The sequence below is a fragment of the Mytilus trossulus genome, chromosome 9 (genome assembly GCF_036588685.1).
Source record: "Mytilus trossulus isolate FHL-02 chromosome 9, PNRI_Mtr1.1.1.hap1, whole genome shotgun sequence".
Lineage (NCBI taxonomy): Eukaryota > Metazoa > Mollusca > Bivalvia > Mytilida > Mytilidae > Mytilus > Mytilus trossulus.
The window spans coordinates 24,704,521-24,720,827 of record NC_086381.1 but is presented as its reverse complement, the minus strand read 5'-3'; the positions used below and the strand labels follow the sequence as shown (position 1 = coordinate 24,720,827).

At 33.4% G+C, this 16,307-nt stretch overlaps 2 protein-coding genes across 2 annotated transcripts; both read right to left on the bottom strand.

Annotated features, from left to right (window-relative positions):
- Positions 1-579: 579 nt before the first annotated feature.
- Positions 580-13,358, bottom strand: LOC134684413 (histidine N-alpha-methyltransferase-like). The gene is made up of 8 exons (XM_063543696.1): positions 13,253-13,358; positions 10,735-10,923; positions 8,541-8,679; positions 6,467-6,569; positions 5,966-6,069; positions 3,030-3,113; positions 2,165-2,341; positions 580-761 (listed from the first exon to the last, which is right to left on the bottom strand). The coding sequence occupies exons 2-8, from the start codon at positions 10,909-10,911 to the stop codon at positions 580-582; spliced, it is 966 nt and encodes a 321-aa protein (XP_063399766.1). The 5' UTR covers positions 10,912-10,923; positions 13,253-13,358.
- A 2,024-nt stretch (positions 13,359-15,382) lies between these two features.
- LOC134684412 (3'-5' ssDNA/RNA exonuclease TatD-like) lies at positions 15,383-16,090 on the bottom strand. Its single transcript, XM_063543695.1, has one exon. The coding sequence runs from the start codon at positions 16,088-16,090 to the stop codon at positions 15,383-15,385; it is 708 nt and encodes a 235-aa protein (XP_063399765.1).
- Between the last annotated feature and the right edge of the window lie 217 nt (positions 16,091-16,307).

Sequence of the window (16,307 nt, the reverse complement as noted above, 5' to 3'; positions counted from 1 at the left end):
AAATATCATAGTCTTGTAAATTTTCTTAAACTGTGATTAAGGTAAGAAAAAAGTAAAATCACAAAAATATTGAACTCCGAGGACAATTCAGATTGAAAAGGCCCGAATCAAATGGCAAATCCTCAAACACATCAAAAGCTCAATAGTAATCAAAGGTACCAGGATTTATTCAATACGCAACACTTAAACAAATCAGAAGCTCGAATACATCAAAAGTGGGTAAATTAAAAACATCATAATCTTTGATATTTTGGACAATTTCTGGGTGATCCCTTTTGATGACTTAGAAAACCAATGAAATCATGCCCTGGAAATGTATAAATTCAGCTTGTCGTATTTTTCTGTCTTTCTTCAACTTACGATAAAAAGACGTGGCGCATCCTTTAGGAGCAGCTGGTTGAGATCTTCACTTCACCGACCGAAAATCATAAAACCAAGAACAGTTTGAAACCAGAAAAACAATAGACCACATCGTTCAGTGGCATCTTTCAACAAATATACTGTTCAGAGCTAATTAATTTCAATTATTCAGAGCAAAAAGTACAAAGGGCAAAAAAGCAAGAAACATTTATTTATAATTTATTTTCGGTTCACTACTATCACTGCCGCATGCTCGTTTCTCCAGTATTTCTCCAATCCTAGTGACGCTTTATTCAAGATATATTCTAACTGTTCAATCGTATATTTGCAGCTTATCCCGCCCTCTTCATGCAGGTACAATCTTTCTCCTTTTTGAAATTTCCGGGTTAAATCTAATTTTCCTACAACAAAAATAAAACTTTACTCAATTGAAATATTCAATTGAGAGAGGTACGTTGAATGTGCATAGCTCCGGGCACTGCTGTAAACCTGTTGTTTACTGGTTGTTTTTTTTTTAATGTTGTTCATAGGTTTTCTTGTTTTTAATGAGATTAAACCTGTGTTGTTTGTGTTTCGATGGTTTTACACTAGTAATTTTTGGGGGTTTCTTTATAGTTTTCTGTTCGGTGTGAGACAAGTGTTTGTGTTAAAGCCTTAGTTTTACCTATAATGGTATTTTTTTACAAATTGTGACTTGGATGGAGAATTGTCTCATTGGCACTTTTTACATCTATATAATAGAATTACTAATCGATCATTAAAAAGAGATTTTAACTATTGATACAAATATAATTGGATAACGTGGTTAAACACATTACTTCAGACATCCCATATATAAGTTGTGATGTAAAAGACATAACATCGACATATTTGACACAGAATGGCCTATTTGTATTGGTAAAATAATCAATGTTCGGAGAATTGCAACAATTGTGACTAATTAATAAATAAATATTTCAAAATGCGGCTATTTGGGCAGTTTTTGTAGTTGTGTTTGAAAGAAACAGAAGTTTTGAGACTTTAAATACTCCTTCATTCTCGTTCCATATAGAATTTGCTGACTTAATATATATCGTTTTCGGTCGACACACTATGTAACTAGTAGCGTTTAGTTTTTCTGTGTAGTTGACGTTTGTCTTTTTACACTACGTTAATATGCATAGCCATCTGTGTGGACAATGTTACCATATACTAAAAGCTTTTACAAAATAACGTTGCTCTTATTATATTATCTAGAATTATTATGAGCTTTACTAACGATATGCAATTGTGTTATATTCGATAACAAAACCAAAGTGCATTTATTTAATTGAATTAAGCATATAGTCATTATGTATCAAATGCATAGCTTAACATCTATCCAGGTTCATGGTATATAATAAATAAACACATCAATGATACCAGCATTTGTTAACCAGACGCGCGAATCATTTAAAAATGGATCAGTGATGCTCAAGTTCAAAAGATTAAAAAAGCCAAACAAAGTATAAATTTGAAGAACATTGAGGACACAAAATTTTTAGGTGCCTTAGATTTTGGCAAATATATCGAGTATAATCTCTTCTGAGGTAGAACATCCTTAGTATTTCGAGTTATGGCGATTATTTGAAGGCATTGAAATGTCAACAGTTAAACAATCAAATTACGCATTCTGTTATATCTACTTTCAATATTTTTCACATTCATCAGAGCTTGCATAAAGACAAGAGCATGTTCAAAATATAATAAGCTATGTACTAAAACGATTGAAAACATTTCGTACAGTCTTTTTTCCATACATGAGTCAAATTTATCTTCTACAAACCTATATCCACTTCACAATTCTCGATAGCCTCTATCCACACATTAACATTGCTACAATTATCTGAAGCTGAATTCGCCACCAATTCGTTCTTAATTTTGAACTTTGATACGTCAATATTACCATTCATTTCCTTGTTCAAACGATGAATGGAATTCAGATTGAAATTTTCGCTGTACCCTGCGTGAAGAATATTTACTAAAATCAACATTGAGAAGATAATTAAAGACCAACACAAAAGTACATTTAACAATAACATTTTATATCACCATTATGTTCTTATATGACAGATTTCTTATACACAATACTAGTAGTAGATTGTACCTTCATGCCTTTATAAACTGTAAATCAGTCAAAAAGGGGAAATATTCAACGAACCAGTGGCATGTTTTTTGATGTCATTATAAACTGTAAACCAGTCTAAAAAGGGGTAATATTCACCGAACCAGTGGCAAATAGCTTGATGTCAATATTACTTGGGTACGTCAAAAAGGGCCAATACTCAACGATCCAGTGGCATGTAGCTTGATGTTTTTAAAAAACGGGGACCAATCAAAAAGGGGGAAATACTCAACGAGCCAGTGGCTGGTAGCTTGATGTCAATATAAACTGTAAACAAATGAAACCAGGAGAAATATTCAACGAATCAGTAACATGAAGCTTGATGTCATTATAAACTGGGAATATTCAAAACAGTGGAAATATTCAACAAACCAGTGGCATACAATGCAGTTTACTTCCCTTTTTACGAGGGCTGAAATCAAAAGTCAGCAACTCATTGATAAGTTCAGAGACAAATCGTACAATATTGAAAATATGTGCACGTGATAAGTGTACTATCAAGATCATGAAGACTTAATATACTCACCTTCAGGATCTAGGTAAGCAAGCTCTATAGTCTCCTTACGAGAAGTGTCTGTGACATCTAATGTCATCAAGAATTTGTCATCGACTGCAAAACAATTGTTCGAATTAAATTATATCATCAAAGACATCCGAAGTTCGCGAATTGGATGAAATATGTTGTTTTGTATACGTGAATAAACTAAATTTCCAACATTAATAACTGCAGGTTAAGACGGAGTGCACCCCTTGAGATGTACAGCAGCAAGTGATTGTTTTAAGATTAATGACCTGATGTTTGTTACCAGTGTATGTATCAGCAAACCAAAAAGCAATTATAAAAAGCCTATAAAAGCCTAATTACTTGAAATACCTTATCAACGTATTTTATAGGAGTAATATGACAGGTGTCGCGCGTAGAACAGGATATATTAGCCCTTTCGGAGCACATTAGATAACTTTCTTTAGTTTAGTTCGTGTTGCTCAGTCTTCAGCTTTTATATACGGTGTTAATTTTTTTGTCTTTTTTCATCTTTGAAATGACAGAGTCAGTTCTTTTTCGTCTTATTAGTTTGATTACCCTTTGATATCTGTTTACCATTCTTTTATAATCTGTTGCAATCTATTTACAAATAAGGAATTGTGGTATGTGGGCCAATGAAAGAATTATCCCCTAGTTTTAAAATATCTTGGGTATAAGCAATAAACGTTCTGCAAGAATGAAAAAATGCTATATCGGAAATTCAGTCCTAAAGGGCTCCGACAGAAAAATTTTAAACTTTCCTAACGAGAAAATTAACAGCCTGATATATAAGAAAACAATTTGAGAAAAACTTATATGACCGACATTAGTCACCGAGTCACTTAATTACAGACATACAAATAAAACGCTGACATTCCCCCTCTCCCCCCAAAAAAAAAACAACAGCATCAACCCCTTCCTCCCCTCCCCGACCCCTTCACAAATACCCGTGTCACTATTGCCCCTAATAGCTCGTGTTGTTGTAGCACACTATTTTGTTTTTGTTTTTCATTGTAAGTATTGTCATGATCGTTTACAAAAGATGATTCAGTGATGGTTACGACAAGTGGAACAAGTATCTTTAACTTTGACGTACATACTTTTCAGAGACAATCAAATCTTGCTAGCGTTCGTAAAATTCCGAAAGGATGGCTTCAACTTTACCATTGGAAACTATTGATACTTCATTGTAAGCAGTACATAAAAAAATATGAATCGTTAAACTTTAATCACTTATAAATATAAGATTTGGAATTGAATGGTTGCTTTTGTAAAATCTGAGTTGACAATAAATGACGATCATACGTTTACATGTGCATTATTTTTATATCTATCGAACTGTTCATTCTCGCCATTATCACGTTTACTTGAATTTGTTTGATTTTTGCATTTTTTATTTTGCATTTTGCAAAAAAAGAATTCGTTAATTTATTCTTTAAAACCGCAATTTAAAATCTCCAAACTACAAATATTGGCTGGTACTGATTGGGTTCCATTGATATATCCCCCAGAACTAGAGATTAAAGAAACAACAGACACGGCTTCCGCCTCCTCATTTTTAGACTTATGTCTCGAATTTGACTTACACAGTCATCTCAGTACCAGAATATATGACAAACGAGACGATTTTAATTTTGGAATTATAAATTTACCCCAACCTTAGTAGCAATATACCAACTTCACCTACATATGGGATATATATTTCCCAACTTATTTGAGATTCAAGAGCTTGCAGCTCCTACTCAGACTTAAAACGTCATCAGTGTCTGAGTAGAAGGTTGATGAACCAGGGGTATTCAAAGAACGTCTCGTCCCTTTTCAAAAAAAGTTCATCGGAAGGTACCGTTGAGACCTTGTTGAGAAATATTCTGTATCAACTTCTCAAATAATACACACGATGGTCTTGATGTATAGATTCTGCGTACTGATGTTGTTTATCATCTTAACAACGTGTTTATTGTTCTGTCATTTGTCTTTGCTATATTATTAATATTACTATTACTGTTGAATGGTTTTATGTGATATCCGTTTGACGTGGCTCGGTACTTATACATCTCGTCAATGTGTTTGTATTGGCTTTCTTTTTTTGGTGGTTTGTTTTGTATATATTGTTCTTATAACGTGACTCTGTACTTTAAAAGATCCCGTCAGTATGATATTGTTCTATTATATGCCATTATGATATATTTCTATTATGAATTACTATATACGTTGAACCACAAACGTCAAAATCATTCAATCGAGTCGTGGAATCAGCTATTTTTGGATTCTTATAACTTTTAGACTAGTTTGAATCTTGGTCTATTTCTGAAATTTATTCTTACATACTTTTGATTATTTAACCTTGTATGATTACATTGCCTATGTAAATTTTAAAACTGTTTGTATGCACATTGAACGAAAAATTTATGTGACGTATACAAAAAATTCTAACGTCAGACACTCAAATCAATCAATGTGTTTGTAGATAGTAGATGTTTTTGTGTTCTGTTAAATTGTTCCTTTTAAAATTGTTACACGATGATGACTGACGTACCCATATTTTGACTATTTGATTTATTTTGTCTGTTCATTTAACGCATCAATGTAAATATAACGGATTTGATGAGACTGTCATTATGGTGAGAGGGTTAGCGCTATAGAACCAAGTTTAATCCACCATTTTCTACATTTGAAAATGCCTGAACCAGGAATATGACAGTTCTTGTCCATTCGTTTTTGATGTGTTTTGTTATTTGATTTTGCTATGTGATAATGGACTTTCCGAAATGATTTTCCTCTAAGTCCAGTATTTTTGTGATTTTACTTTTTGAAATCTTTAACAAATACATCCAATGCAGGTTGACATTTCAAGAAGTAGAGACCTATGTTCGTAATTCAAGACAAATATTTTTTAGCCTTTCACACTTTTATCTATCATTTTCACATATCTCCTCTACCTTGCATGGCGTTTCGTATTTCCAATAAATAATCTAACTGTTTTTCATGCGATACATTCTGCAAACTTCCAAACCATACAATTAATTTTGTATCAGTTATTGTTCTGTAAATGAAAATAATGAGTTAAAAATACCTATCAACTAAATATACATGTACCACTAAATTATTTGAAATGTCGAAAATCACTTGACCAATTTTCTATCTAACAAAACGTACCATTCAAAATGATAGTTTTGATTTTATTCAACTATTTATGTCATTCGTAGAATTTCCACTGCAACATTAACGCAAATAGGGGTGCAACATGTTTCAACCAATTTCGATTGTCTCTCTACTGAATACAGACCAAAACTTCCCGGGTTTCCAAACTCATTTTATTACACATAAAATAATATTATATAACATACGTTTCTCTGATAGACAAGATATCATTTTCCAACACGCTTTTCAGATATACTCACTGATATTTGTTTCCAATATAGAATATACAGATAACTTACTTTATTCTTCTCAGTGCTACTATGTATTCGTCTCCAATAGGCTTGATTTCTAATTTATTTCCATAAATTGTTTTCAGGTTCGAAGCTGTTTTGTTGAGAAATTCTATGAAAAAATGTTTTATAATTTACCAATTCTGGTAAACATTAAGACGTAAGACAATAACAAGAGATAAAAGAGTGCAGTATACAGTGACATAGATGATTCGAGCTACCCTGCTGTAGAAAACAAATGTCGAAGTAGTTGTTATACTTTGTTAGTCTTGTATGATTCTTAATTTTAGTTTCTTGTGTATAATTCGGAGTTAAGTATCACGACCATTATCACTGAACTAGTATACGTATTTGTTTAGGGACCAGCATAAAGACGACTCCTAATGCTGAAGTTTCTCGCTGTATTGAAGACCCTTTGGTGGTCTTCGGCTGTTGTCTGCTCTATGTTGTGGTTGTTGTCACTTTGACACATTCCCCATTTCCATTATTAGTTTTAACACTGAACAAGAAATGTTTCAGCATAAAAACAAATTGTCTTTCTATTATTTCACAAATTTGCTTTCATAACATAAAATATGCTACTGTTTTATGTCGAATGTTTTACATTGGAATTCCATTAGGGACTAACTGTTCACCACTTATTGCGGACCTGTTTTTGTATTGCAATGAGTTTCAATGTATGATATAAATCAGCAAAGACCCATCGAAACAACATCTGATACACAAGTTTAATAATACTTTTAGATATTTGGATGATATGCTGGCTCTCAATAATGACGACTTCAGTATGTATACTAAAGAAATTTATCCTGTTGAACTTACTTTGAATAAAGCTAATACTTACAATGACCACATTCTTTTCCTCGATCTAAAATCTATATCACTAACGGAAAGCTTAATACTAAAATTAATGATAAAAGAGATGTTTTTCATTTCCTATCGTTAATTGTTCATTTTTAGATGGTGACGTTCCCTTGCAACCGTCTTACGGTGTTTATGTATCTCAACTTGTACGATTCGCTCGTGTATAAAACAATGTTTTAGATTTTAACGAGAGAAATTTATGTATCAATGAACATTTACTGAATTTTATCATCGGTATAAGGAAATCAGTCGTAAATATAGGTCAACATGCAGACTTCTTATATCGTTCAAGTACTTTACATCCATTTTTTTTATGGAAATATTCTTTTTAAAGCACACAAATGTCAGTATTCACGTCATAACTAAAACATCAATATAATACATATATTCACCTCATAAGATTACAAAACCTTTAAATCGACTTATTAAGAAGAGATTTAGTTCCGATACTGTTGTCAGGTCATTAAAGATTGCATATTTTGGCGTAAATATTGATTCATTTATACATGTAGGGTCTTTGCAACTGAACTAAGCACACTTATCTTATTTAAAAACAAGTTATGGCATGCCACGGGCTATATTCTTCTCATAAATGCTATGATGGTATGATACTAAACCCCTAACGGGAAGGAATGTATCTGATATTCATATGAGGAAGACATAATCTGTTATTCAGTTTAATTGAAGTCTGGAGCTGGCATGTCAGTTAACTGCTACTAGTCTGTTGTTACTTATGTATTATTCTCATTTTTTTTATTTTCTTTGGTTACATCTTCTGACATCAGACTCGGACTTCTCTTGAACGGAATTTTAATGTGCGTATTGTTATGCGTTTACTTTTCTACATTGGCTAGAAGTATAAGGGAGGGTTTTAGATCTCATAAACATGTTTAACCCCGCCGCATTTTTGTGCCTGTCCAAAGTCAGGAGCCTCAGGCCTTTAATTGTTAGTCTTGTATCATTTTTAATTTTAGTTTCCTTTGTACAATTTGGAGTTTAGTATGTTGGTGACCTTCTGCTGTTGTCTGTTCTATGGTCGGGTTGTTGTCTCTTTGACACATTACACATTTCCTTTCTCAATTTTAATACTGACCAAGAAATGTTTCAGCATTAAATCAAATCGCCTTTCTTTTCAGGTAATTCTCAAATTAAAAATCCAATAAATAAAAGAAGATACCTATGCTTTTCTAACATAAAATATGCTAATGTGTATACAAACCTGTAGAAATATCTACTGGGACGTAAGTTAAAGATTCGTCCTTCTCTAAAAGTTTATCTAAGATCAACATCGTCTTGGTTGCATTTCCACTACCAAGGTCAACAACCATTCTCGAATCTTTGAAATAATCTATTATTTCCTTTAAAATACAACTATACTGAATAATAAAAAATCTTGTCGAAGAAATGATTATGATTTTCTTAACTCTGACTCTTATTACATCTTCCGAATCAATTTTATCATCTACAAACTAGAAAGGTTTTAAACAAAATTAAATCGAACCTCTTTTTATCTTTTCACTCGCATGGAACGTCGCTGATTTCAACGTGATGGAATAGGATTTAAAAACAAGTTATATATCTTTTTTTAACATTTAAAATAGAATCTGATTAATGCAAATGTAATTCCTTTCTGCGACAAACACACTGGTGAGGAAGGGATGGCAGTTATATTTATAATAATCTTTTTTTATTTAGATTATTTGAGTTTGTTTTTAACAAATTGTTTATTATTTCGTAACATAACAATCTCGTGTGAAGGGCATACGATACAGTTATGATGCCATATTGCAATATTGATGAAAATTTGCAAATAGGCTATTTTACCCGCTCAAATCAAAAATGTGATAAAAAAAATATATACCTCCATGTGCTACTTTGTGAGTAAAATGATGTCGAAATTTCAGAAATTTGCTAAAAATATCGAATTTGTAAATAATTTTTTTTCTGCCGACAGAAATGCATAACTTCTTTTTGTTTTAAAAGATAAATACAAGCTATTTTTTGTAAAAAAAAATAATCTTTTAAAGAAGTCACCTACAAATAGCCTTCATACTTCAAGTCAAACCGAATGTCATTTTAAAAAAGAGTGGTTCATGAACTGGTTTAAAAGTTAAATTAGTTTGAATGATCAAAATCAGTAAAAAAAAATCATCTTTTCCCGATCTGTCACATTTTAAAATTATGAAAAGAACATATTACGTTAGTAACGTCATTACCTCCCCTGTAACTGTATCGTATGCACTTAAGCACCCATACGTGCGGTAAGGAGTATTAAGCACCTATAGATCTCATGTCCCCGGTCACATTTGCAGCTGTTTGCAATACTTGTTTCGTTTATTCATTAAAAGTATAATACATATCTTTTATTTTATTACCTAAATTGTTTCAATTTTTTTAATTCCAGAGCTTCAGAATCTTAAGTATTTGTTTTGTTCAATGGAGAAAACCATGCAAAGTCCAATCTTGTTCACATCAGTGTTCATAAGTCTGTAACAAACTCTTTAAAAGAGGGACGCAAGATACCAGAGGGACAGTCCAACTCATTAATCGAAAATAAACTGACAACGCCATGACTAAAAATGAAAAGGACAAACAGACACACAATAGTACACATGACACAACATAGAAAACTAAAGAATAAACAACACGAACCCCACTAAAAACTAGGGGTGATCTCAGGTGCTCCGGAAGGGTAATTAAAAGTATAATATATATCTCTTGTTTTATTACCTAAATTGTTTAAAAAAAATAATTCCAGAGCTTCGGAATCTTAAGTATTTGTTTTGTTCAATGGTGAAAACCATGCAATGTCCAATCTTGTTCACATCAGTGTTCGTACGTCTGTAACAAACTCTTTAAAAGAGGGACGCAAGATACCAGAAGGACAGTCCAACTCATTAATCGAAAATAAACTGACAACGCCATGGCTAAAAATGAAAAGGACAAACAGATACACAATAGTACACATGACACAAGATGGAAAACTAAGGAAATAAACAACACGAACCCCACCAAAAACAGAATTATACTCCATACTCCTTTCTTGTTCTGATTTGTACTGTAAAACAACTTTGTTTTCACTAAATAAGAATTCTTTATTGTTTACAATAACTAATAAAATTGAGAATGGAAATGGGGAATATGTCAAAGTGACAACAACCAGGCCATAGAGCTGACAACAACTGAAGGCCACCAATGCGTTTTCAAGGTAGCGAGAAACACCAGCACCCGGAGGCACCTTTCACATATCCCAATAACAAATATACATACTAATTCAGTGGTGATGGATGTTATGTAACTTAGAATGTTAAATTAGGAATTAATGTTAGTATGCCATTACTTCTGTATGTTGTATATCTGTTTCTATTCAAACTCCATGTTCTTTTACCCAAATAAATCATAAGAGTACGTACGGATAAAATATCACTCAGAATTTTCAATTCAAAGCGATGAAAGTAGTACCATTTACACTGCTCAATACAAACATCATTTAACCGAGATCCTTCTTCGTCATAACGGTACCATGCTGGAATATACATTGGACTAGCTGAAAGTCCTTTAAGTAGTTCTGCCTTAATTATGTTGTCCATGCTTCAATTTGTCTACAATAATAAAAATAATAATCTTGTTCAACATATTTACAGTGCATATGTATATCTGTATATCTTTGATAATTGTTTCCTTTCAGAAACATGCACTTTTCTTTAATTGTATTTCTGATGTATCTTTGTTTGGGTTTTATTTTCTTTTTTACGTGTGTCGATCACATTGTTATATGTTTTGTTTGATTGATATCTAGTTAAATGTTATTTGAGTATAACACAAATGAGTTGTTCTTATTTGATTTAGAAAACACGGATTAATATAAGTTAACCTTTTGTTTCCGGATCCTATGAATCATTCAGTTGTAATATGTAAATTGTTGACATTATTTACTTGCTTTTAATTAACAAAATATGTTCACTCTAATGATAATTAAATATGTAAAAGAAAAATAATACTTGTTTACATGATAATTATAAATCTAGCAGCCCTGTCAGAGCAGCACTACTACAGGAATAAGATATTGGTGCTAAGAAATATGGTTCACCAGACGTTGTAAAGATATCTGGGACACGTTGTTCAACTCGTCTTTAATTTTTTTTATAGAGTAATTAAAATCAAATAGCATTTCTGGTATTAACTTTTCAAATCATTGTAATATTTAATGACTTTATTAATTTCTAATCATTTATATTACGGCTGTCATTCGATATACCGAGACACGTAATTGTGAAAGAATATCCAGTCTATGGAAGAAAAGAATATCCAGTCTATGGAAGAAAAGAATATCCAGTCTATGGAAGAAAAGAATATCCAGTCTATGGAAGAAAAGAATATCCAGTCTATGGAAGAAAAGAATATCCAGTCTATGGAAGAAAAGAATATCAAGTCTATGGCAGAAAAAAATATCCAGTCTATGGCAGAAGCAAATCGATAAAAACTTTTTTAAAGCAATAGCTATATTGTCTAATATGAACGTGTTGCATTGTGGGAAATATTTATTTTATAATATGAATGCGATGTTTTTCTAATATAATAGCGATGTGTTTTTATAGGAAAAATTTATGAATGCAATGTTGCTCATATATAAAAATAAATGCGATAAGAATTCACAATAAATGTCAAGAAAACCTGAAACATAATTCACATTCATAGTTCATGACAGATTACAGTCCAAATATCACTAAAATTTCGTACCTGTAACAATAATTCACGCTTATATGTACTAAGCATGTCAAAAAATGTTCCATGACCCTATCGATAGTTGACAGTGTTAACAACCTGCTGCGTCCATTGTTTTCGATCATATGGTTATACCGAGTAATTCTAATTTCAGTGATGATACAGTGGCGGAATTTATATGTGATTACTGTGAATAATCTACCAACCTATTTGATTCTTTCATAGGTCACACTGTAAATGAGCTAATAGACAAAGACATATCATTTCTTTAAAGAAAAAATATCCTACAAACAATGCAATCCAATACGGTTCCAAACTACACCTGGAAATTCAAATTCAAATGGAAATATAATTATTCCAAACAAAATAAAAAGTTCAATTACTGTTGTCCCTAACTTTGAAGATATTATTAGTAAACCAAATAGATAAAAGCTTAAAACAAGTAACGAAAATCCAATTTAGCAGCCTCAGATTATAAATAACAACTGCAGATATCCTGAAAAAAATGATGTCAAACAAAAGATGAATTTATCATCGAAAAACACCAAAAAAGACAGCGAACCTTGTTAGCAAGGAAAACAGTTTATATTGGATATACTACAAACTTCTCAATCTGAAAAGACCAGATTTTTATAGACTTTAACCTCTCCTAGTCAGAATCGTCGTATTGTCTAGTTTGTGTGTTTATTAGGGGGACGGGAGGGGGAGTGTTGCATGCCAACTCATCACCCATTCACAAGATACACACATTTCTATTTATGACACTAACATCTATTAAACTTTTAATAATAACAATATTTATTTTGTGTATATTTAATTAATGAAACGAGTGCTTATCCCAGAGGCTGTTTTCATGAGCTAAAACAATTTTTAATGTCTCAATATTATATTACAGAACGTGTTTTTGTTTATGTCAAATCAAGTTTCAAATTGAAATGGGTACAAACCAAAACCTTTCAAGAATAATATTTTGAAAATAATTACACATATTTTTTTCAAAATTGATCAATTTAAATCTTCTCATAGAAAAAGATTTACAAAAAGGTCTGGTGTACATAGCGTATATAATACAGTTACATCCCAAAGATAATTAAAGAATTTGTCTTATATTAGTGTGAACATGGTAAAGACCACTAACATACAGATCTTCTTTTTCTGTTTTTAATTCATGAAAATCAATACTGAATATGTCTTTAATAGCCTTACCATTTGTATTAGCAATCCAAAAATAATCCCTTCTTCAATTTTTGAATGCTTTCTTATTATTATAGGTTAAGAAATGTTCATAACTTGATAAACCAAAAATAATCAAAATTCACTGCTCTATAGATTTTATTTCATAAATGGAGTCATAACAGATGGACCGTGTCAAAGTCATATACCAAAACACTTAAATGTAGTTATAAACTGTTACGCGTCGCATACTATGCATAGAGACATGTATAATAAATCTTAAATAAACGAAGGAATTCTTAATGCTTACTTTTACAAATTTTAAACCAACTTCAGTTCAAAAGTTTAAATTACATGTTCTAAAATAAAGCTACACAAAAAAAACTGCTCTGCTCTATAGATTTTCTTTCATAAATGGAGTCTGAAATGATATCAATAATAAATGCATCGTATCAAATGAATATATGAGTACACCAAGACTTATAAACTGTTACGTGTCGCATACTTTGCTTAGAGACATGCATGATAAATCTAAATTAAAAGACAAATTGAAAAAAAAGGAATTCTTAAAGCTTACTTTGACAAATTTTAAAGTAACTTCGTTTCAACAAGTTTAAATTACATATGTATTTATCAAAGTTGTACAAAAGTCGAACATGTAAGAATGTTGTTGCTGTTTATAGTTAACACGTGTTTAGTTATTTATAGTAAGGTCAGTTTGTATGGGGTTTAAAGTTTCATGCACGAGTGAATTCAGGTAGTTTAAAGTCATTCGAGTCATTGCAGTTTAAGTGACCAGTAGCACTTTTCCAAATAAATAATACAATAATGTTATATTATTTATTTTCAGATTTGCTGACCTTTAGTATGCGGTTACCAGCACCAGCTGAGAATGTTCGGTGTATTTACACAAAAACGTTGATTTCATTATACATATCTATAATACTAAAATTACGGGGTCCAATTGGTCAGCCGTCATCACGTAAAAATGACGAATCAAAGAATTCAACTTTATATATAACTAATATAGTACAAAGGTGTAGATTTAAAATTACACCACTCCATGCCCTTTTGTTTTCCACGTAATTAATTACCGTATCACCATGGTGATACGGTCTGATTAGTCAGAGGCTAAACGTCAGGTTCGGGTAAATCTGTTTAATGTATTTCTGTTATTTCATTGGTTATAAATACTATCTAATGGCTGCTTCGTGGCTGTTTCCGGGATGATTATGGGGGAAATGAAGGTCATTCTAACGTCTGATTGGCTATTAATGATTGGCATGCATTATATGTTCCACGCGTCCGTAAGTGGGGTCGGATTGAAATCATGATACTAGGTTATAGGAACATATTATGATAAAGTGTTCATTTGCTATAGTGATTAGTTATGATGATAACTCACGACAAACTGTCAAGTTGGTTCAGATTATATAATCATGTGACAATGTGATGATTTAATCTTGAAATTATATTGCTATTATGGTAAGAAACTGTACATTTATGTATATTGCTATTCTCTAAAAATAGAACAGTGTTGTGATCCCGAGTAAATATGAAACTTACCCAAGAAGCTTGATTGTATCTGTCTGTGTCTCTGCAAGGCAGATTGTCTCTTTGGATTTTCTGTTAGTCTTGTAGATTATGTTTTCCGGAAAGAGAGAGAGAGAGGCATCATGGGATCGTGCACTTCCGGCAGGGTCTGGCTTAATACCAACGAATACTACACTCCCCCCAGTTTTATATGTTTGTTGTAAGTATAGAATTTTCTCTTTTTTTTTATTTATTGCCAAATTGTCCAAAATAATAATAGTGAATTTTCCAGGTGGGCCCCCTCAGATGAGAGGGGCCCAGATTAGACAAGGGTACTAATTATTCGTTTTCTTTTCGAGATTGCTAAATTAAGTTAACCCTGTTGGAACGTACAGCCAGTCCCTTACCCCTTTCAGCAACGATCCCAGTCCCCTCATATCCTTGGTGATGCCCCCTTGATTACAAATGTAGGTGGGGCTAGTAAGTTACTATAATAAACTTAACAAAACGAACTTAAAATTAACTGTCCTCTCTGGACAAGTTTACAGATATTTACACCAAAAATAACTGTCCTCTCTGGACAAGTTTACAGATATCTACACCTATGTACACGAAAACTGCTCCCACTACCTACACCCTATACAGAACTCGTGCATTGCTGGTGATGGCCTCCAGCAATGCCCAAAGGGTGTCCCCCGACCTAAAGGCCAAAAGTCCCATTGCCACCTCGGCAATATACTGGGGATGCCCATAGCTGTGATTGGGCACCCATGATGGCCTGAAATAGGGGGCATCACTCTCCAGTAGTATCCTGTCTAGGGGGAGGGACGACACCACTTGCCCTTGTTCCTGGTCAAACCGGATTACCTCCCCCGTATACCCAAAATAGACATTGGGGAAGGCATCCCTCCAACGCCTCGCTTCCTGCCTGCCCCCATCAAAGCAATGGAGATGGATCCTCTGCTGAGGGTCCACCCTCTCCCGGACTATGGTTAGGGCTTTCAGGTGCGCCTCCGCACTATGGCGATCCTCGGGAGCCCCTCTAATATGGAGAATGAGGGGAACCTCTGGCCTTCCCTTGCACAAATTTAGGACCCACCTTAGGGTGCTAACCTGCCTTTTAAGAGGTGGGTCCCGCTGGCTCTGGTCCAACCCAACTTCTCCAATGGCCCTTACCCCAGGCAACCCCAGCAGCCGTTCCATCTTGTCGAACGAACTATCGTCCAGCTGCTGGGCCTTTTTGGGGTGGACTCCTATTGCTGTGACCCAGGGTGATCCTCCAGGGGGTTCCTGCAATGCCAATGCAGATGGCCATGTCCCTGGGTCACAATACACCATAACCCCTCCTACTAGGTCCACTGGGTGTCTTGGGGGGTGGGAAGGCGCATCTCGATGAACCGTTGCCGGTCCATCCTCCCGTTCATCCTCCATTGCCTCCACCCCCGGTCTAAATGGAAGTGGGAGTCAAATGCGGGAGGTGTTGGACTCCTGATTGCACTGTCCACAAATAGTTTTTTTCCTGGAGGGGAGTCGGAGGGGGACCTCAACGGATCTA